General features: G+C 43.3%; 2 protein-coding genes across 2 annotated transcripts in view; one reads left to right on the top strand and one right to left on the bottom strand.

Annotated features, from left to right (window-relative positions):
- Nucleotides 1-16,940, bottom strand: part of Chrm5 (cholinergic receptor muscarinic 5) — a 78,253-nt gene that overhangs the window by 5,566 nt on the left and 55,747 nt on the right. The window lies entirely within an intron of this gene.
- The window catches only part of Aven (apoptosis and caspase activation inhibitor), a 208,375-nt gene continuing 200,919 nt past the window's right edge, over nt 9,485-16,940 (top strand). The window contains exon 1 of the mRNA XM_063250327.1: nt 9,485-10,161. Within this exon, the coding sequence (XP_063106397.1) occupies nt 9,898-10,161 (264 nt within the window). The 5' untranslated portion in view covers nt 9,485-9,897. The remainder of the gene's footprint in view (nt 10,162-16,940) is intronic.

The raw sequence follows: 16,940 nt of genomic DNA, 5'->3' as shown, positions 1-16,940 counted from the left end.
GCAAATCCCAAGTGCACCAGGTCAGTAGGCAGAGACTTTCCAGTGCCTGGAACGGTCAAAGTTACTCTGTCTTAGAATTCTGTTGGCACTGCCAATGCAGATTGCTTCCCAGTTATCACAGCTAAGCTGTCAGTGCAAGAAAGATCCTGTAGAAGTCCCCTCCTCGTTTCCTCCTTCCTTGCTTCCCCCCGTACTGACCTACTGAGTGTTTGTTATGTGGCGGGCACCAATGGTGGGGGTGCTGTAGCAGAGGAGGTGGACTGCCCCGGGACCCTGCTTGGGAGATAAAGGGTGGGAGGAAGGCGGGGGCCCAGGTGAGGAACTCAGTGCAGTGGGGTAGGGAGGCACTCCTGGGAAAAGAGCTAAGTCTCGCTGGGACTTGAAGAATGAACAGGCATCAGGTGGACAAAAGGTGAGTGCGCATGAGGGTGAGAGTGAAAGAGGTCAGACCCAAGGGGAAGAGCTGTTAGTAAAGCAAAGCAAAAGAGGAAGAAACACTGTGTGGAGTGGAGCGAGACACGGACGGGAACCTGCAGGGGGAGCTGTGACCTGGGGAAGCTGAGGAGGCAAGGCTGGAGATGGGATGCCTTGGGCAGCGAGGCAGCGGCCTAGGAGAGCTGTGGGAGCCATTTCCATTTCCAGTTCCTCATCTACTCTGAAGGTAACCCCCAAATCTGGATGGTAGGGAATGTTAGTCTGCAGAAATATAGTAAAGTGATCTGGCTGCTTGCTGCATTTTCTTGTCAGATCTTCAAAGAAGAAATGGTGTTTTGGAAGGATTTAGTTTTTCTAATTAATTTTGGGAACTTTGGATATGTGCATACTGTTGTGATTACATACATCTAACTGGGGTACTTCTCCTCTTTCGTCTGTTTCCTCATATGAAAAAATAAGAAAATCAGACCAAGGAATCCCAGATACCTTTATTTTCATGAATTGGTATTGTAGACATTAGTATAAAAATGTAATGGTTCATTTTGGGTGTCAACTTATGCAGGCTGCAGTACCCAGTTGTTCGGCTGAAGTAATCCAGCATTGCTGTGAAGGTACTTTTTAGGAATGTTCACCACTGAAATGAGCAGACTGAAAAAGCAGGTTGGTTATTCCCCAGAGTACGGGAGGGCTTTACCCAAGCCTGTGAAAGCCTCATGGGAGAAGACAGGCTCCCCCAGGAGAGGCAGGGGTTTTATCTCTAGACTGCCTTAGCACTGAAGATGACAACAGCAACTGTTGCTGGGGTTTGCAGTCTGGCTTCTGGTTTGCCAGAGCTCCCTGACACATGAGCCGATTCCTTAAAATCTTCCTTTTCTATTGAAGTCAACACGTTACAATGGAATGTACTTAGTCATATTTATAACAGTGCGGGTCACAATAGCTAAATTATGAAAACAGTTTAGATGCTCATCAACAGATGGATTAAAATTGTAGAATGTATACACAATGAAGCACTGTTCAGTCATAAAGGCTAAGTTTTAGTCATGTGTAGGAAAATGGATGGATTTGAAACTATAAGGTTAACAGAAATAAATCAGCAACAAAAGCTTAAATATTGCATGGTTTCTTTTATATGAAAAATCCAAAATGTAAGTAAATTAAAGAGCAGAATAAAGGGGAGTGGATAGGAAATGGGGAGCTAGGACATGTTGAAGAAGGACATCTAAAGAAGGGAGGGAGGAAAGTGAGGAAAGAGGATTTGAAAATGACCTAGAGACTGGTTGTGGTGGCTCATGCCTATAATCCCAGCACTCCGGAGGCTGAGGCAGGAGGATTGCTGCGAGTTTGAGGCCAGCCTGGGCTACAAAGTGAAATCCTGTCGCAAAAAGACAAAAAACAAAACAAAAATGACCAAGATCTGTATGTATACTGGTCATTTGGGGGCTATATCTAGCTTTGGGATATACACATATATATCGAAAAACTAATGCAATTATGTATTGCAAACATATGTTAATAAATTTTAAAAAGAGAACAATGTTTTCCCTCTCTGTGTGTCATAAATGGAGTGAATATTTTGTAGGGAAATTACCAAATCATATTTCAACGTCAGTTCAAGGGTAGGGTTTAATTTTATAATGAAGTGTTGGCCTATAGGTTAGTGGATCTCCTCAAGCATTGCTCATTAAAGCCACAAGGGAGCTTTTGAAAAGTTTTAATATCTGAGCTGCACCCAGGCCTGTGAACTCAGAACCCATGTGGGAGAAATCTGGGTGCCATTTCACTTTCAGATTCCTCAGGTGATTCTCCTGTGTATTCAGAATGGAAAACCTGTGACACTCAGCTCCCTGCTGCCCAAGGCCAAGTTAATACCGGGAACTTCCTGCAAGCTTGTAGGTGTGACTAGAACCAGTGTTTCTCAAAATGCAACGTCCACACAATGCAGACTAGTTAAACTGCAGAAAGGTGTGGCTTGAAATTCCACATTTCTAAAATGTTCAGTACTCTCACTGCTGCTAATGTTTTTCTTTTTGAGGCAGTGTTCTGTTATGTATAATTCAGGCCAGCTTCAAACTCTCTATGCAGCTCAGGTTGGCCTTGAACTCAAGGTAATCCTCTTGCCTCAGCCTCCTGAGTGCTGGGATTACAGGTGTGTAAATTGGATTGCACGTTCACTATGCTGGGCTAAACCACACTTTTACACTGTGAACTTCCAGAAAAAGGCTTACCAACATGCTGTTAAATTGGAATTTCCCAATCAAAGCGCAAGTAACATCTGGCTCCTTCTCTGCCTTCCAAAGTCATTTGAGTTTTTAAAAATTTCTCTCCTTGAGGCTGGGCATATAGCTCACTGACACAAGTGCCTGCCTGGCAAGCATGAAGTCAAGAGTTTGTTTCTTGGTGTAAATAAATAAATAAATAAATAAATATTTTAAAAGAATTTTAAAATTCTCTACTGTTGAGAGCTAATGAAACTTTCCAACTTATTGCTATTCTTTTTGCTTTTTTATGCATTTTTGGGGGTGGGGTGGGAATGATTTTTTTCCCTGATTTCTAGACTTCTGTGAGTGAACAGATCTTTCCACAGACAAATCATCTGGGACATGAGGCTGACCCTAGGGCTGAAGGAGTGATTTCTTTATTTGGATCAGTTCAGTGTGCAAACTGAGTTTCAAGCATGACAGTGTCTTGAATCATTAGCAAATTTTCATTTTTTGCATAAAGTATTGTGTTTCTGGGGACACAGTCCTTATTTTGGTGGGGACACAGAAACATAAGTGATGTCAGGGTATGGAATCCTTCTGAGCTCTGACTTGGTTACTTTCTCATGTTGTGCTAAAAAAAGCTAAAATGAAAGGTTAAAAAGATTGTTATTAGCACAGAGAGCCTTGTCATTCTGTGCTATGCTTATCACCTTAGTAACCATATACCTGGAGCACCAACCACCTAGTTATACGGTAACTGAGGCATTGCCATACTGTTCTGTATGTATCATCACCTTCGTAACCTGTTTGCTGTTGTCAACCTTTGTTCCTTTTGTGAGAGACAAATGTTCCTTGAATTAGCAGACCAAGGGCTGTAAATTAAGGGGGGAAAAAAGGGCTAACTGCCAGCTGCAAAATGTCTCTGACCCCAAGCAAAGGGGAACAAAGGCCTTCCCCATTCTTGCTCTTGTCATGTCAGCGGTTTAATTGCTATAAAAGTATGTCAAAATTCTAACCCAGCTGCACAACTTTGCAAACTCCATCTGCACTGTGTCGCTGGTGCCAGCTAAAATAAAAGTGCTCTTTTTCTTTTAAAAAGATGTCTTGCTCTGTTTTCTTGAATAACATCTTGAGGCCTTGTTTTTGGGGTACAACACCTCACATATTACAAGTTTTCACTCTTCCCCACTAATGAGAAGATGTTTATTACTAGGGTGATGGCTTTAGCACAGTACAAAAAACATCCCTGGTTTATTATTCCCATCCCTGAACAGAAGAATCCCAGGGTAACAAAAGCCTCCATGTCCTCAGCCTTGTCAGTTTGTGTCCTTGTTCTTTGTTGTCAGTAAATTATAAATGAAGCAAAACGACATCAAAATAAAAAGCGTAACACTATGTGCCAAATATATTTTTCCTTGTTGAGTATCCTTGAATTCTGAGGCTTTGCATAAAGTGGAATTTGACCTTGCTTTTCTGAATTCCTTTTTCTCTAAGCTTCTTGCCTGAACCTGTCCTTGCTGCAGTTCTCTGTTTCTATAGCAACCACAGCAGAACTTTGGTTTCTCTTTAATAGTGTCAACATGCCACGGATACTGAGGCATCATCATAACCAGCTCATGTTGCTATGGTGAAGAATATTGATAAACTCTATTCCTCTCTTCCTTTTCAAGGGCAAATCAAGAACAAGCAGGCTTAAAATCTATGTAACAACAACAGGTTAGAAGTTAGAAAGATCTCTCAGTGGAGTAATGTATGAAGTTATACATTCACCTTTTTTGATGACTATTTGTGTGAGTGTGTGGTGCTAGAGATTGAACCCAGAGCCTTGCGCATGCAACATAAGAGCTCCATCACTGAGCCACATTCCCAGACCTTGGTGACTATTTTAAAATAGCACATATCTAAACTCGTTTGATTGCTAGAGTAGAAATGCTACCCAAAGGTATATGGTGATTAAGAGACGATTTCTTAGCCCCAAGTGGTACCACATACCTGTACTCCTAGCTTTCTGGAATTTTGAAGCAGGATTGCAAGTTCCCATTCCGCCTGGGTGACTTAGCAAGCCCCTGTCTCAAAATAAAATATGAAAAGCTGGAGATGGAACTGTGTGTGAAGGCCTTGGGTTCTACACACACACACACACACACACACACACACACACACACACGATTCTTCAGTGTCTCCAAAGTGATAACAGGGTTTAATGTGAGCAGGGTTCTAATGTGACATGCTTTTAAAACATCCTGCATTCACCAGTGTTCTAGAGAGAGCTTATGGAAGAGACAGTAGTCCTGCAACTGAAGGAGTTCATCTTTTAGTTCTCAGAAAATGCAGAAATAAAGTTGAGCCTTTAAGATCTAATTTATGTGACAAAGGTCTATTACTGAGGACATTAAACACGTGAGGTTGCTTTTTTACATGCAGGCATACCCTGGGGCCATTCAGTATATGTCCTGCATCCCTCAGTACTTTGGGGGGTTTAAGAGGATCCTTTCCACTGGGAACAGTTTTATTTTTTCAGAATATTGGGCAAATGTTATCATTTTCTACCTGTGCCATGATGTGAAAAAGTCTAGGAAGCACTGCCACAAGTAGATTTACGGGATAGTCTAAAAGCCCAGAAGTCCCTGACTATTATCCAAGCAGTCCCAGCAGAGTTTAGGGCGAGGATTATATATTACCCTTTGGATTCCCAAGAATAGCATGTTGCTCTGAAAGCAATAAAAATAAAAAGGTCTGGAGAAGAAGAAGAAGTGGTTAACTGTAACAGTTATGGTTGATAAGTTTAGGACTGAGGCCAGATCACTGGATTTAGCTACATGGAGAACATAGTGAATCTTTATCAGTTTGGTGAGATAGTGCACACAAAAGCCTTGTGAAGTAGATGACTGAGAGGAGAAGTATAAACAGTACTACAGAATACTTCTGTAGAAATGGAGCAGAAGCTGCACGTGGAATGCTGCATGTTTTTATGCTATGGCAATGAGTTGGGAATGTTAACTTGATTGACTTTGGGATTTGACCAAAGGTGCTGGAGCACACGTCCATCCAAAGGGTGGAGCACACATTTGGGTAGCCTGGGTCACTGAGGTATGAGGTTGGGGTCAATATCTCACCCTTCGCCCCTTCTTCTCTGGCACTCTTCTCAGCCACCATGAACCAAGCAGCTTTGCTGTACCGCACCCTTCTACCATGATGTTTCTGCACTGGAGCAGCTGACCATGGACTGAATCCTGTGAAGTCTTAAGCCAAACCGAACTGCTCCTTCTTTAAGTTGTAGGTGTTGAGTATTGTGTTCCAGTAATGGAGACTCTAATATAAAATTGTCCTAGGAGTGAAACTGTTGCCATGACCCTCACCAGGATGCCCCAAAGTCCTTGGAACTGGTCTGTGGGAAGAGTTTGGAAAAGTTTGGAGATGCAGGCTTGAGAAGCCCTAAAATGTTGTAAGCAGAACTTGATAGGTGAGTCCGTCCAGAGCTCAAAGAACTATAATGCTAATAGGAATGCTAAGAGTAAAGACCAACCTTAAAAGATTTCATCGGGAGTAAGGACTCCATTGGCAGTTGGACTAGAGCTATGTATGTTATACTCTGGCAAAAAAATTTGTCTACATTCTGTCCATGTCCTGAGATTTTTCCAGGGTCTGAGATGAAAGGCAATGGACTTATCTGGCAGAGTAAATTTGAAGAGAACCTAACGTTTGGTCCTTAGTATGGGTACTTCTGGCTGCTTTCAACCAGGTTTATAGTGAGAACTGGAGGCAAATGGCAGAGCAGAAAAACATAAATTTTGGCTCAAAAGGAAATAAAGTTGAGGCCAAAAGATGTACGGTTACTGAAAAGAGTAACAGCTTTAAAAAGAAACCAAGTGCCAGGGATTTAGCTCAGTGGCACAAGCTCCTGCCTGGTAAGTACAAGGTCCTAAGTTTGATCCTTAGTACAAAAAAAAAAACCCCTCAAAAACAAACAAACAAACAAACAAACACCCAATTACTTCATATTAGAATATAAGAAGGAAGATGTTTTGAGGGGATCTCAGGAATCAGAAAGACATCATCTATCATAGACTCAAGGGTGCCAAAGTATAAACTTTTCATTGGAGAGGATAGGTCCTAGTCCCTACTGTTTTGTAGTTTCCTGGAATTCACTTTTTTGTGCTCAGCCATCTGAACACTAAGAAGCTACCGCAGCCATGATCCAAGGGGGTCTGGCTGTTGCTTCTGCTGGCAACAGACCCTTCCATTATACATGTAATGTTGGTTTTGCTGGCAGGTAGAATGCAAGAATTGTGGAATCTGAAAGGCTTCCATTGCAGATTTCAAAGAAATGCCTGGGAAGTCAGGAAACTGCCTCCTGAGCAGGCAGTGAGTGAAGCTGTGGGAATGATGCCAAAGGTACAGTCGACACCTTAGGATGCTGGGGTTGCTAGGCACATAGACAGTCAACTGAGCAAATCTGCAGGCTGTGAGTGGTGTCAGCCTGAGGGGGGAGATTGTGTGGACTGCAACTGACAAGGCCTTAGCAGTGGGGCCTATGGCACTCACATTTCACCACTACGTTCTCTTGATGCCGTTAAGGGAGTTATAGGACTTGCTGTTTGCCCTGGTGGATTTTGCTATTCTCTATCCTCCTATTCCCCGCTTTTAGAATGGGAATGTCATTCTGCCATTGTACCTTGGGGTTTTATAACTTGTTTTTATTTTTTACAGAGTCTCACAGGTAGGAGTTTGCTTTGAGTTTCAGGCTTTGATTCAGACATCTGAAAAGTACTGGAATTGTTGAGACTTTGAGGGAAGGGGCTGTCGTGTTGCCAGCTGTACAGAGGATAGCTGTATGATGTAAAGTGAAATTATTAAGTTGCTGCTGTCTTTATTTGGAGGTTAGGTATGGTTTAAGCAGGTTCATGTGGGTATAAAGTTGACAAAGGATAGGAAGTGGCAACTAGGGTATAGTGACAACTTTATTGGCTTTGGGATCCACTCAGAATTGGGGGAACACATTTTGGGGATGTCTAGGTGGGTCACGGAGACCTGGCCTGAGGTGTAAATCAAGCTCTTGGCCCTTTCTCTCTGGCACTGTTCCCTTGGTCTGCTTCCCAGCATCATAAGCTAAGTCCCTTTTGCCATGATGTTTATGCTGTGCAGTCAGCTGACTTGAATCTTCTCAAATAGTGAGCCAAGGTAAACCTCTCCTCCTTTACATTGTGGGGGTCTGGTATTTTCTGTCCCAGCAATAGGAAAGCTAATATATATGCTAATGTGAACCAGCCATCAAAAGGTAAAAACTGGAGTGTAAGGAGAGAGTGCAGAAAGTTGCTGGTGAGATGGACCCAGGCAGGTGAGCAGGGATAAAAAATAGTTGCAATAGGAGAAATGTTAGCCTTGTGCTGGAGCCAGGACCCTACTGTAGTAACTGGAAGGAGGCAGTGGGTTAGTGCAGACACAGGTATGCCGAGAGTTGCTGTAATGGTAGAAAAGTTTTTCTGATTACTTCTATTTCTCTATGAAATAAAAATGGTCAACAGCTCAGAGTAGCAGGGATTATTTTAGTGGTTTCCTACTGTCTCTGCTTAGAATTTTAATCTTCCTCTACGGAATGATTCCCTGAGTGTAGTGGTAAAGGGTGTAGACTTTGAGGCCAGACTTTCCAGTCTCCAATTATTCATTATTCATTAACTGTGTGATCTTAAGTCGTTTAGTGTCTACTTAGATGCCTGATCTCTAAACAGGGATAACACTACCTTTCAGAGCTGCTGTGAGGTTCAGGTGAAAGAAGGTATGAGACATATGAAAAGTGCTTAGGGATGAATCTGGTGCATCTGAAGTGTTCAGCCAGCCTGAGGGAGAGATTGTGTGGACTGCAACCGTCTAAAAAATGTTTTACTTGGTCTGGGGATTTAGCTTAGCGGCATAAGTGCCTGCCTTGCAATCGCGTGGTCGTGAGTTTGATCCCCCATAAAAAAGTTCTATTTAGTTGTCAATCCTTTCTGGGATTCCCAGTCTAGAAAGGCCACCCCAGCCCCTCTTTACCAACCAGGTCAACTCTCACACAGCCATCAGGCTTTGGTTCATGCAACCTTGGGTGTACTTCACTGGGTCTTGACCTTGAAGCCCTCACTGAACTCAGCACACTGTACTCTATAAATATTTGTTTATAGGATTATCTTCCTGTGGAGTGAGCCACTTCAGGACAGACTTTCATTCAAGACATAGCACTATCCCTGCCCGTGAAAACAGAAGCAATGAACACTTACTAACTACATAAGGATATAAGAAAGGGCCAGAAGGGACTGGGAAGAATAACCTCTTTTGCTAGACTTTTAGCTCCTGCTTTCATTATTTTCACGCTGTAAGACATTTAAAGTGGCTCCCAAATTATGTGTGCAGCTGTTTTGCTTCCTTTCTTGGAGCCATTCCAAGGTAGAACGCCAGGCCCATCACTATTTAGTCTTTAGGCAGGCGATGTAACTCTCTATGACCTTCACCTCCTTTGCAAAGTAAGACTAACAGCATCTGTTATCAGCATGCGGAGAGAAGTGCTCCTGTGCTTAGCGTGAGCTACAGCAGCTTCTATCAGACTAGTCTGCTCCCACTATACACAGTCTGCACCCAGCACTTGGTTCCTATATCCCTACCTCCTCCAGAGGCTGGCTTCAGTTTCCAATGCAACTTACATGCGCATTCCTGACAAGTAGGTGATTAACCAGAAGAAAAATAACTCATTGGAAGTCTCAACACAGTTAACCCGCGTCAACATTTTGGTATAAATTTGTATAACCCTTTTCTGATTCAAACACGTTTGACATTTTTCTAAACATAAACTCGTAGCTGGACACAGTGGCACAGGTCTGTCATCCCAGCTACTCCAGAGACAGGAGGATCACGAGGTAATGGTCAGGCTGGGAGTGTAGAGACCCTTCTCGAGGTGAGGAGGGTGTGGGACTTAGCTCAGAGGGTTACACTGCGCCTGGGTTCCACCTCCAGTACTGCAGAGGAAAAAACACAAACAAAAGCCCAGGCTGCACGACAGCGCTTTTACTTTACGCCGCCTGCCGCCCCCCATGCCCAGGCCCTAATCGGCCGGCCCAGCCGCTTTCGGCTCCCGCGGCCCAGGCCCTCGGCCCGCCGCCACCGCGCGCCCGCGCCGCCCCGCCCCGCCCGCACCTCGCCGCCCCGGCCGGTCGCTCCCGGCTCCTGCGCCACCGCTTCCGGTGGGCCCGGGCGTCTCCCGCGAGCGCTGCACGGCCGGCGGCGCCAGATGCAGGCGGAGCGAGGAGCTCGGGGCGGCCACGGGCGGAGGCCCGGGCGCGGGCGGCCCGGTGGGGATCGAGACCGCGACCGCGACCGGGCCGGCGCCGCCGCGGCGGTGGCGAGAGGCGGCGGCGGGGACGTAGCCGGCCGCCGAGGTCGCGGCCGTGGCTTCCGCGGCCACCGCGGAGGCCGGGGAGGAGGAGGAGGAGGAAGAGGCCCGCGAGGCGGCCGCAGGGAGCCGGGGCGCCGCGACGCCTGGTCCAGCTCGCCGGTAAGCGCGGCGGAGGCGGCGGGGCGCGAGCGCGGGGCTGGGGCCGGCCGGGCGCCTGCGCGGCGGGGCGGGGCGGGCGGCGCGGGCGCGCGCGAGGAGGGCACGTGGCGGCCGCGGCGCGGCTCGGTGTCGGGGCTGCGCGGCCCGGCAGGAGCCTCCGCGACCGGGCCAGGCCGGGCCGGTGCCCCAGGCGCCCGGTGTCGTCGGCAGGAAGCGGGGCCTGGCCCCGGCGCGCGGCCTGGCGCACAGCGGTCTCCGTGCACCCTGCGGCCGGGGAGGGGACCCGCGGACCGGCCGGTCCATCCCCTGTGCACGCTGAGTTCTCTTGGAGCGGGCGTGAAATCAGGGGCGCTGGCGCGTGTCTCTGTACTGAATTTTCAGGGTGTAAATGCGTCAGTAGTCAGGCTTGAGGTTTAATATAATCGGTCTTTTTCACACAGTCGGAAAGTTTTTACAGACATGAGTGCTGGGAATGATACACACAGGCTGAACTCTACCAGCAAAGGTAGTCAGTGTTTTTTATGAGCGTATCTGTTGCAATTGTAACATTGAGTGCAAAATTTATATTTTGAATTTTCATGCACCTAGATTAAAAAAAATTTGAGACAATGTCTTGTTATAATTGACCCCTCCCTGCCTCCATGCTGGAAATCAAAGGCCTCAATAGCTTTGGTCTGAACAATTTTTATAAAGGTATTAGCAGTGTATTAAAGCAGGTATTAAAAAGCAGATTGTTTTCACTTAGGAGTGGGCTTTATTAAAGGATGCTGAAAAAAATACAAATTTTGGTGTGTTTGTTTATCCTGATGCTGATGCTAGGTTGTGGTTGTAATTTGGTCTATTTTGTCACCCTAAATTGTTGAAAAGACAGTTTCTGTGAAACTTCCAAGGGATGCTGTTTCTCTTCATCTGTTTCACATCACGGGGATGTGCGAAAGCCTGAAAACTTAAAAATATGGACATTAATAGAATACATTCCCTGTTAAAAAATTAATTCTACTTTTGGTTCCTCTTGCTATTGAGTGAATATGAAATATGTCTAATCCATATTTTTTCTCCTTTTTTCCTTCCTTCCTTGTCCTCTTCTCTTCCTTCTCTTTTTTTTTCTTCTTCGTTGGTCTTGCGCTGGTCTTGAATGTGCGGCAGTCGTCCTGATTGCTGGAATTACAGGTGTGTGCCACCAGGGCCAGCTGATTCTGATAGTTTGAGTATACCAATTCAAACTATGTTGAGGACTAGTAGACATGCTAATATTAACCTAAATGAAGCGTAATTGATTGGAATGACAAAATTGTTATATAAAATTTCATTTTTAAATTACCAGTTCTATGATTCTTCTATTTTTATACTTAGCTGTATACCAACTTACTAACAATGAGACTTTATTAATGAATGTGTTTTATGATTCAAGCATGTGGCCACCTTATCCAGATATCAATAATCCCTCACATGAAAGGATCATTAACAGTTGTAATTTGGAAACATTAAAAATATTCAGCTAGTATTCACTCTCATAGTAAGTTTCATCGATGTAGTAGATTGAGAATTTATATTTCTATTGTGAGTTTAGAGTTCAAATTTTAGTGAGCAGAATTCCTAATATTGAAGGCTAGAATATTTTGCCATCAATTTTTCCTATTATTACAAGGCTGATAATAAAATCTTTGTTTAATACTTGGTCTGATTAAAGACTAGTTTTAAGTGTCAAAGCTTAATCACTATTATAACTATACAAATTTAGTCAGGTGAGGTAGTGTACACCTCTAATTCCAGCACTCAGGAGGCTGAGGCAGGAGGATCACCTGAAAACTATATTAGTGAATTCAGGGCCAGCATGAACTACATAGCAAGTCCCTGTCTCAAAAATACAAAACAAAAACAAATCAACAACAGAAAGTGGCTGTGAATGTAGTTTAGTGAGAAGGTCTTGGGTTTTAATCCTAAACCCTGCTGAAGTTGTTACAATTATCCTGGTGGTTTAACTTGATGAAAACAACTACAGTAGTAGTATTGTAAAGCTTGGCTTCTTGTTTTCTCTTACTGGTGTTTACTTCGCAACTCGTTTTATGGCTCCTTCCTCTTCTATTCATTGATTTCTTTTTTTTTTGGTATCTGGGATCGAACTCACAACTTCGTGCTTGCAAGGCAGGCACCTATGCTGCTGAGCTAAATCCCGGGCCCTCTATTCAATGATTTCATGGAAAAAGTCTAAGCTTTAATACAACTTACCCCCCTTTTTCCTAGTGGGCAGCCAAGGTATCATTGAAGTAAGAGGTGCCGAACACGTTTTTTTGGTACCGGGGATTGAACTCATGACCTTGCACTTGCCAGGCAGGCACTTATGCTGCTGAGCTATATCCCCAGCCCAGCACATGTTATTTTAACAGCACATATTTTGCCTACATTGGAAGGAAAAATGAGACAGACAAGCTGATTTTTCGTTTTTTACAACACAGAAGTAAACTTCAAGCCGAGAGTTTCTAGACAAGAGCTGGGGTCAGAGGTGAGAGGAGGACTCAGGTTTGAGCTTGGCTGTCTTTGGCATGTGGGGGAGTGGTAACGATTGGGGTGAGGGGTGGCCTTGATGCCCAAAGATGAGTGTGCAGAGTGAGATCTCCAAGGGCTTAGAGATGAAAGTTGAAAAATTCCAAACAGACAGCAATTATTATGTCAAAGAAGTACATAATACAAATTTATAGACAAATGACTAGACTATAACCTCCCAACACCTACTAACGAACTGATTTTTGCTTGTCACCCTTTTTATTTATCTAGTGTTTTCTTTTTCTTTGAGAAGGAAGTATAACATGGTAGTAATAATGTTTGTCTTGCAGTGAAATAAGTAGGCTAGACTCTTACCTTCAAGCTTCCAGTTGTCAGTTGTAGAAACACAGAAGAGTTACTAAAGCGTTTTTTTTTTTTTTTGTCTTTTTCATTTTTATCGGTACCAGGGATCGAACTCACGACCGCCTGCTTGCAAGGCAGGTGCTTATGCCGCTGAGCTAAATCCCCAGCCCCTATACTAAAGCGTTTTGAACCTTAAAGGTGATTGTTTGTTTACAGTTTTGCACAGATTGAAATTAGTTGCCCACAGTAAGGAGTAGCTGTCATTTTTAATTGAGACCGAATCTTGCCAGTGTTGTTCAGGCTGGTCTTGAACTCTCTAGGTAGCCCAGGCTGCCTCAGGTGTGCAGTGATCCTCCTGCCTGTGCCCTCCCAGGCTGAGGTTGTGGGCTTGTGCTGCCGTCCCTGGCTAAAAAGCAGCAAAGCAGTTCTTATAGTTACCTTGTTATTCTACTGATTTTCCCATGCTAGGCCTTCTCCTCTCAGATGTGTTAGATGCAAAATTGGGCTGGAGATTTAGCTCAGCGGCATAAGTGCCTGCCTTGCAAGTGTGTGGTTGTGAGTTCAATTCCTGGTACAAAAAAAAAAAAAAACAAAAAAAAAAAAACCAGAGCTGGGGATTTATCTCAGTGGCATAAGTGCCTGCCTGGCAAGGTTGTGTGTTCGATCTCCAGTATCGCAAAAAAAAAAAAAAAAAATTACTTGAGTATTCTTATTTAAAGTTTCCTTAAATGCCTTGGTTCAGTAAGTCTCTCAGCCTCTGTGGAGAGATTTCCTGTGTGTGTGTTGGGGTGAGCTCCCAGAGCTCTGGTACCGTATTTACTTTAGTCTTTACTGCATTCCTGCATAGAGCTTCAGTGGCAGCCAGAAGTAAAAGTTTATAGTTTTCTTAGATCTTTCTGAGCATGACCATAGCCTTACACATTTGAATAGCCTTTTAGTTTCTAAGAATATGTCAAAATTTTATTTGAATGTCTTGTTTCCCAGTTTTTCCTTTTTGGGGGCTCAATTTGTGCCCCATTTGGTATCGCTGTTTTAGGCCCCTGTGATTATATACCTTTGTTGCTGATTGCTTTTTTTTTTTTTTTTTATAATTTTTTTTTTTTTTTGTCTTTTTCATTTTTACCGGTACCAGGGATCGAACTCACGACCTCCTGCTTGCAAGGCAGGTGCTTATGCCGCTGAGCTAAATCCCCAGCCCCGCTGATTGCTTTTTTAAAAAAAGAATTAAAAAAAAACCCCAATGAAAATGATACAGAATTTCAAAAGTAAGATGATAGGAAATTAACAATGGGTATTATATTGCATATTGTTGGCTTCAAAATATTTGCTCAGATTACCAGATACAGGCATGCAAATCTGATTAAACAATATAAGCATTAACTGTTGCTTTCAATTAACTAACAGAATGAGTAGTAATTATCTTAGCTATCTTTGTGTGTATGTGTGTGTCTCTATATATTTATAAATACAAATTTTTCTCCCTTCTTTTCTCCTTTCCCTCATCCCAGTTGTTCCTTCCTTTTGAGCAGTTTCTTTCTCTTTGACAATATCTGTTGTACTTTTTGGATCTTATTTACTCTTTTAGTTTCTTACATTAGGGAGACTATGATTTATTTCACTTATGCATATGGTCTCCAGTTGCATCCATTTACTTATAAAAGCCTCGGGTTTATATTTATAGCTGAGTAGTACTCCACTGGATAAAAATACCACATCTTTTTTATTCATTCCTCAGTTAGGCTCCCTGGTAATAGGACTGTTTGCACAGAGTGAGCTCTGTGTCTGGTGGAATAAAAACAAAACTTGAGCTTTTCACAGAGCTGCAGAAAGGTCAAACAGTGACAGCCTTCTGGGGACTGGCTTTTGGCAAGCTTTTCTGCTCTCCTAAGTGTTACAAGGCTGCTGGTTTTCAAAGCTGCTGCAGAGCCAGGTAGGTGGGAAGGGGCTGGGGAAAATGGAGTCTCCTGCTGGGACTCCGCAGTTCTGCCTGTGCAAGTGCTCATTGGGCTGTTACAGCCTGTGCTTGCTTTGCACTTCTAGAAGTACTGACCGTGCCAGTTTTGTCAGCATTGCCTTCAGGCAGGGTGATTTTCACAGGTCTTCATTCTGTCTTTGTGGCAGTACTTCTGTTCTGTTTTGAAGCAGCCGTCACCATTCTTGGCATCTCTAATAGTTAGAGACTTATCCACTCATTTGAGACAAAACTTATCAGACCCTAATATTATTCTGTTTGAGCCAGAGTTCTAGTCTGTGGAGCCACAGTTTTTGGATTAGGCCATATCACACAGAATGAGGACCTGGCCAAGAGCCCCGATGGTCTGTGTTAAAGGGTATGGGGAGAGGAAGAAATAAGAAAAGTATACAAAGTTACTAATGCATGATGATGCTGGGAAGTCAGTGTCTCCAGATGGGCTAAGAGAGTGGCTCTCCAAGACGGGCACAGTTTGTTGGGTGTATACAATGATAGGCGGGCTAGTGAAAGATCCAAATTTGGCAGAAGAGTCAGAGGCCTGTGACTCTGAGGGCAGGTACACTCTTGGGGTGACTTGAGGGCGGAGTTGGTCATATGCTAAGAAGGATCTTGCCTTGGAGTGCTTTTTAGACTTAGTGGTTTTACTTTTAGTCTTAGTGAGTAAGAGAGAGGGTGGCTCATCCCTCACGAGTCAATGGGAAATCTCAAATGGGTGATAATGATCATCCCACACCTCCATGTTATCCCTTAGGGAAGTATGGGAAATTAGCCATTATAAATTTGTGGTCCCCAACACATCCCCCTTTTTGTTTTTGTAATTGCAGCAGTTGAACAACATACAGGATAACATAAGATTCTGGGGAAACTGTTTAACAATATGGGAAAAATTTCCCCCTGAAATTGTCAATTTGATCCTGTGTGGTTAGACTATATCAAGAAGGCAAAACCTGGTAATGTAGTTAATCAACTGAACTGGGACAGTGTGCCATTTCATAGGACTGTTTTCATCATTTCTCTGAAGATTTTGGCAGTCTGTCAGACTCTAGATGCATACATATATCTCGTCATTTTCACATCAATACTACATCCTTTTTTACTTAAGGTCTTTTCACTTTTGTGAGGAAAAAACATCAAAAACGTGATTATTTCTGGATAATGATATTAAAGGTAATGTAGCTTATGTATATTTTTTACTACATCCTGCATGATGTCTGCTTATATATGATTATATATACACCGTCTCATTATCAGATTTCGTCAGTTCCAAAACTCATCTCAATTGGGCCCTCTCAACTTGCCTCCTCTTGCTATCACAATTAATGTTTCTTTTTTCAAAATGATATCTAAAGTTATAAGTTGTATTTTGAGTTTAAAAATTTCATCTGTTCTGGTGTTAACAGCAAAATAACAATGCTAACATTACTTTGAATATCATTATCCAAAATAATCACGTTTTTGATGTTTTTTCCTCACAAAAGTGAAAAGACCTTAAGTAAAAAAGGATGTAGTATTGATGTGACAATGACGAGATATATATATATATATATATATATATATATATATATATATATATGCATCTAGAGCTCTGACATAAGAACACATGCCAAACTGTTAATCTGTGGAGGGGGAAAAATACAGGGGTTACATGGAATCTTCTTTTTGTCTTTATTCAGTTTTTAAAAATCTTTGTATTATCAGATGGAGGAGTTTCTTCAGTGAGACTGTGATTATAAAGTGTGGGAAGGCAGGAGGATTACTGCTGGGAGGTGGGGCTCTGGGGAGCCAGGCAGGCCCGAGGAGCAGACCCTGGCCGGCTTCCTGGGGGGATGGTGATGGACAGACTGAGTGCTGGACAGACTGAGCGCTGGACTCCTTTCCTGCTCTTGCTCTCTGTACAAATACAAACTGTCTTTTGTCTCCCTGAGTCTTTTTTTTTTTTTTTCCCCTTTTCTTTTTTAGA

The sequence above is a fragment of the Cavia porcellus genome, unplaced genomic scaffold (assembly GCF_034190915.1).
Source record: "Cavia porcellus strain 051 isolate PalLab524CR breed Dunkin Hartley unplaced genomic scaffold, mCavPor4.1 scaffold_6, whole genome shotgun sequence".
NCBI classification, from domain to species: Eukaryota; Metazoa; Chordata; class Mammalia; order Rodentia; family Caviidae; genus Cavia; species Cavia porcellus.
Note: the sequence above shows the minus strand (reverse complement) of the source record. Positions and strands in the feature narration are given on the sequence as shown.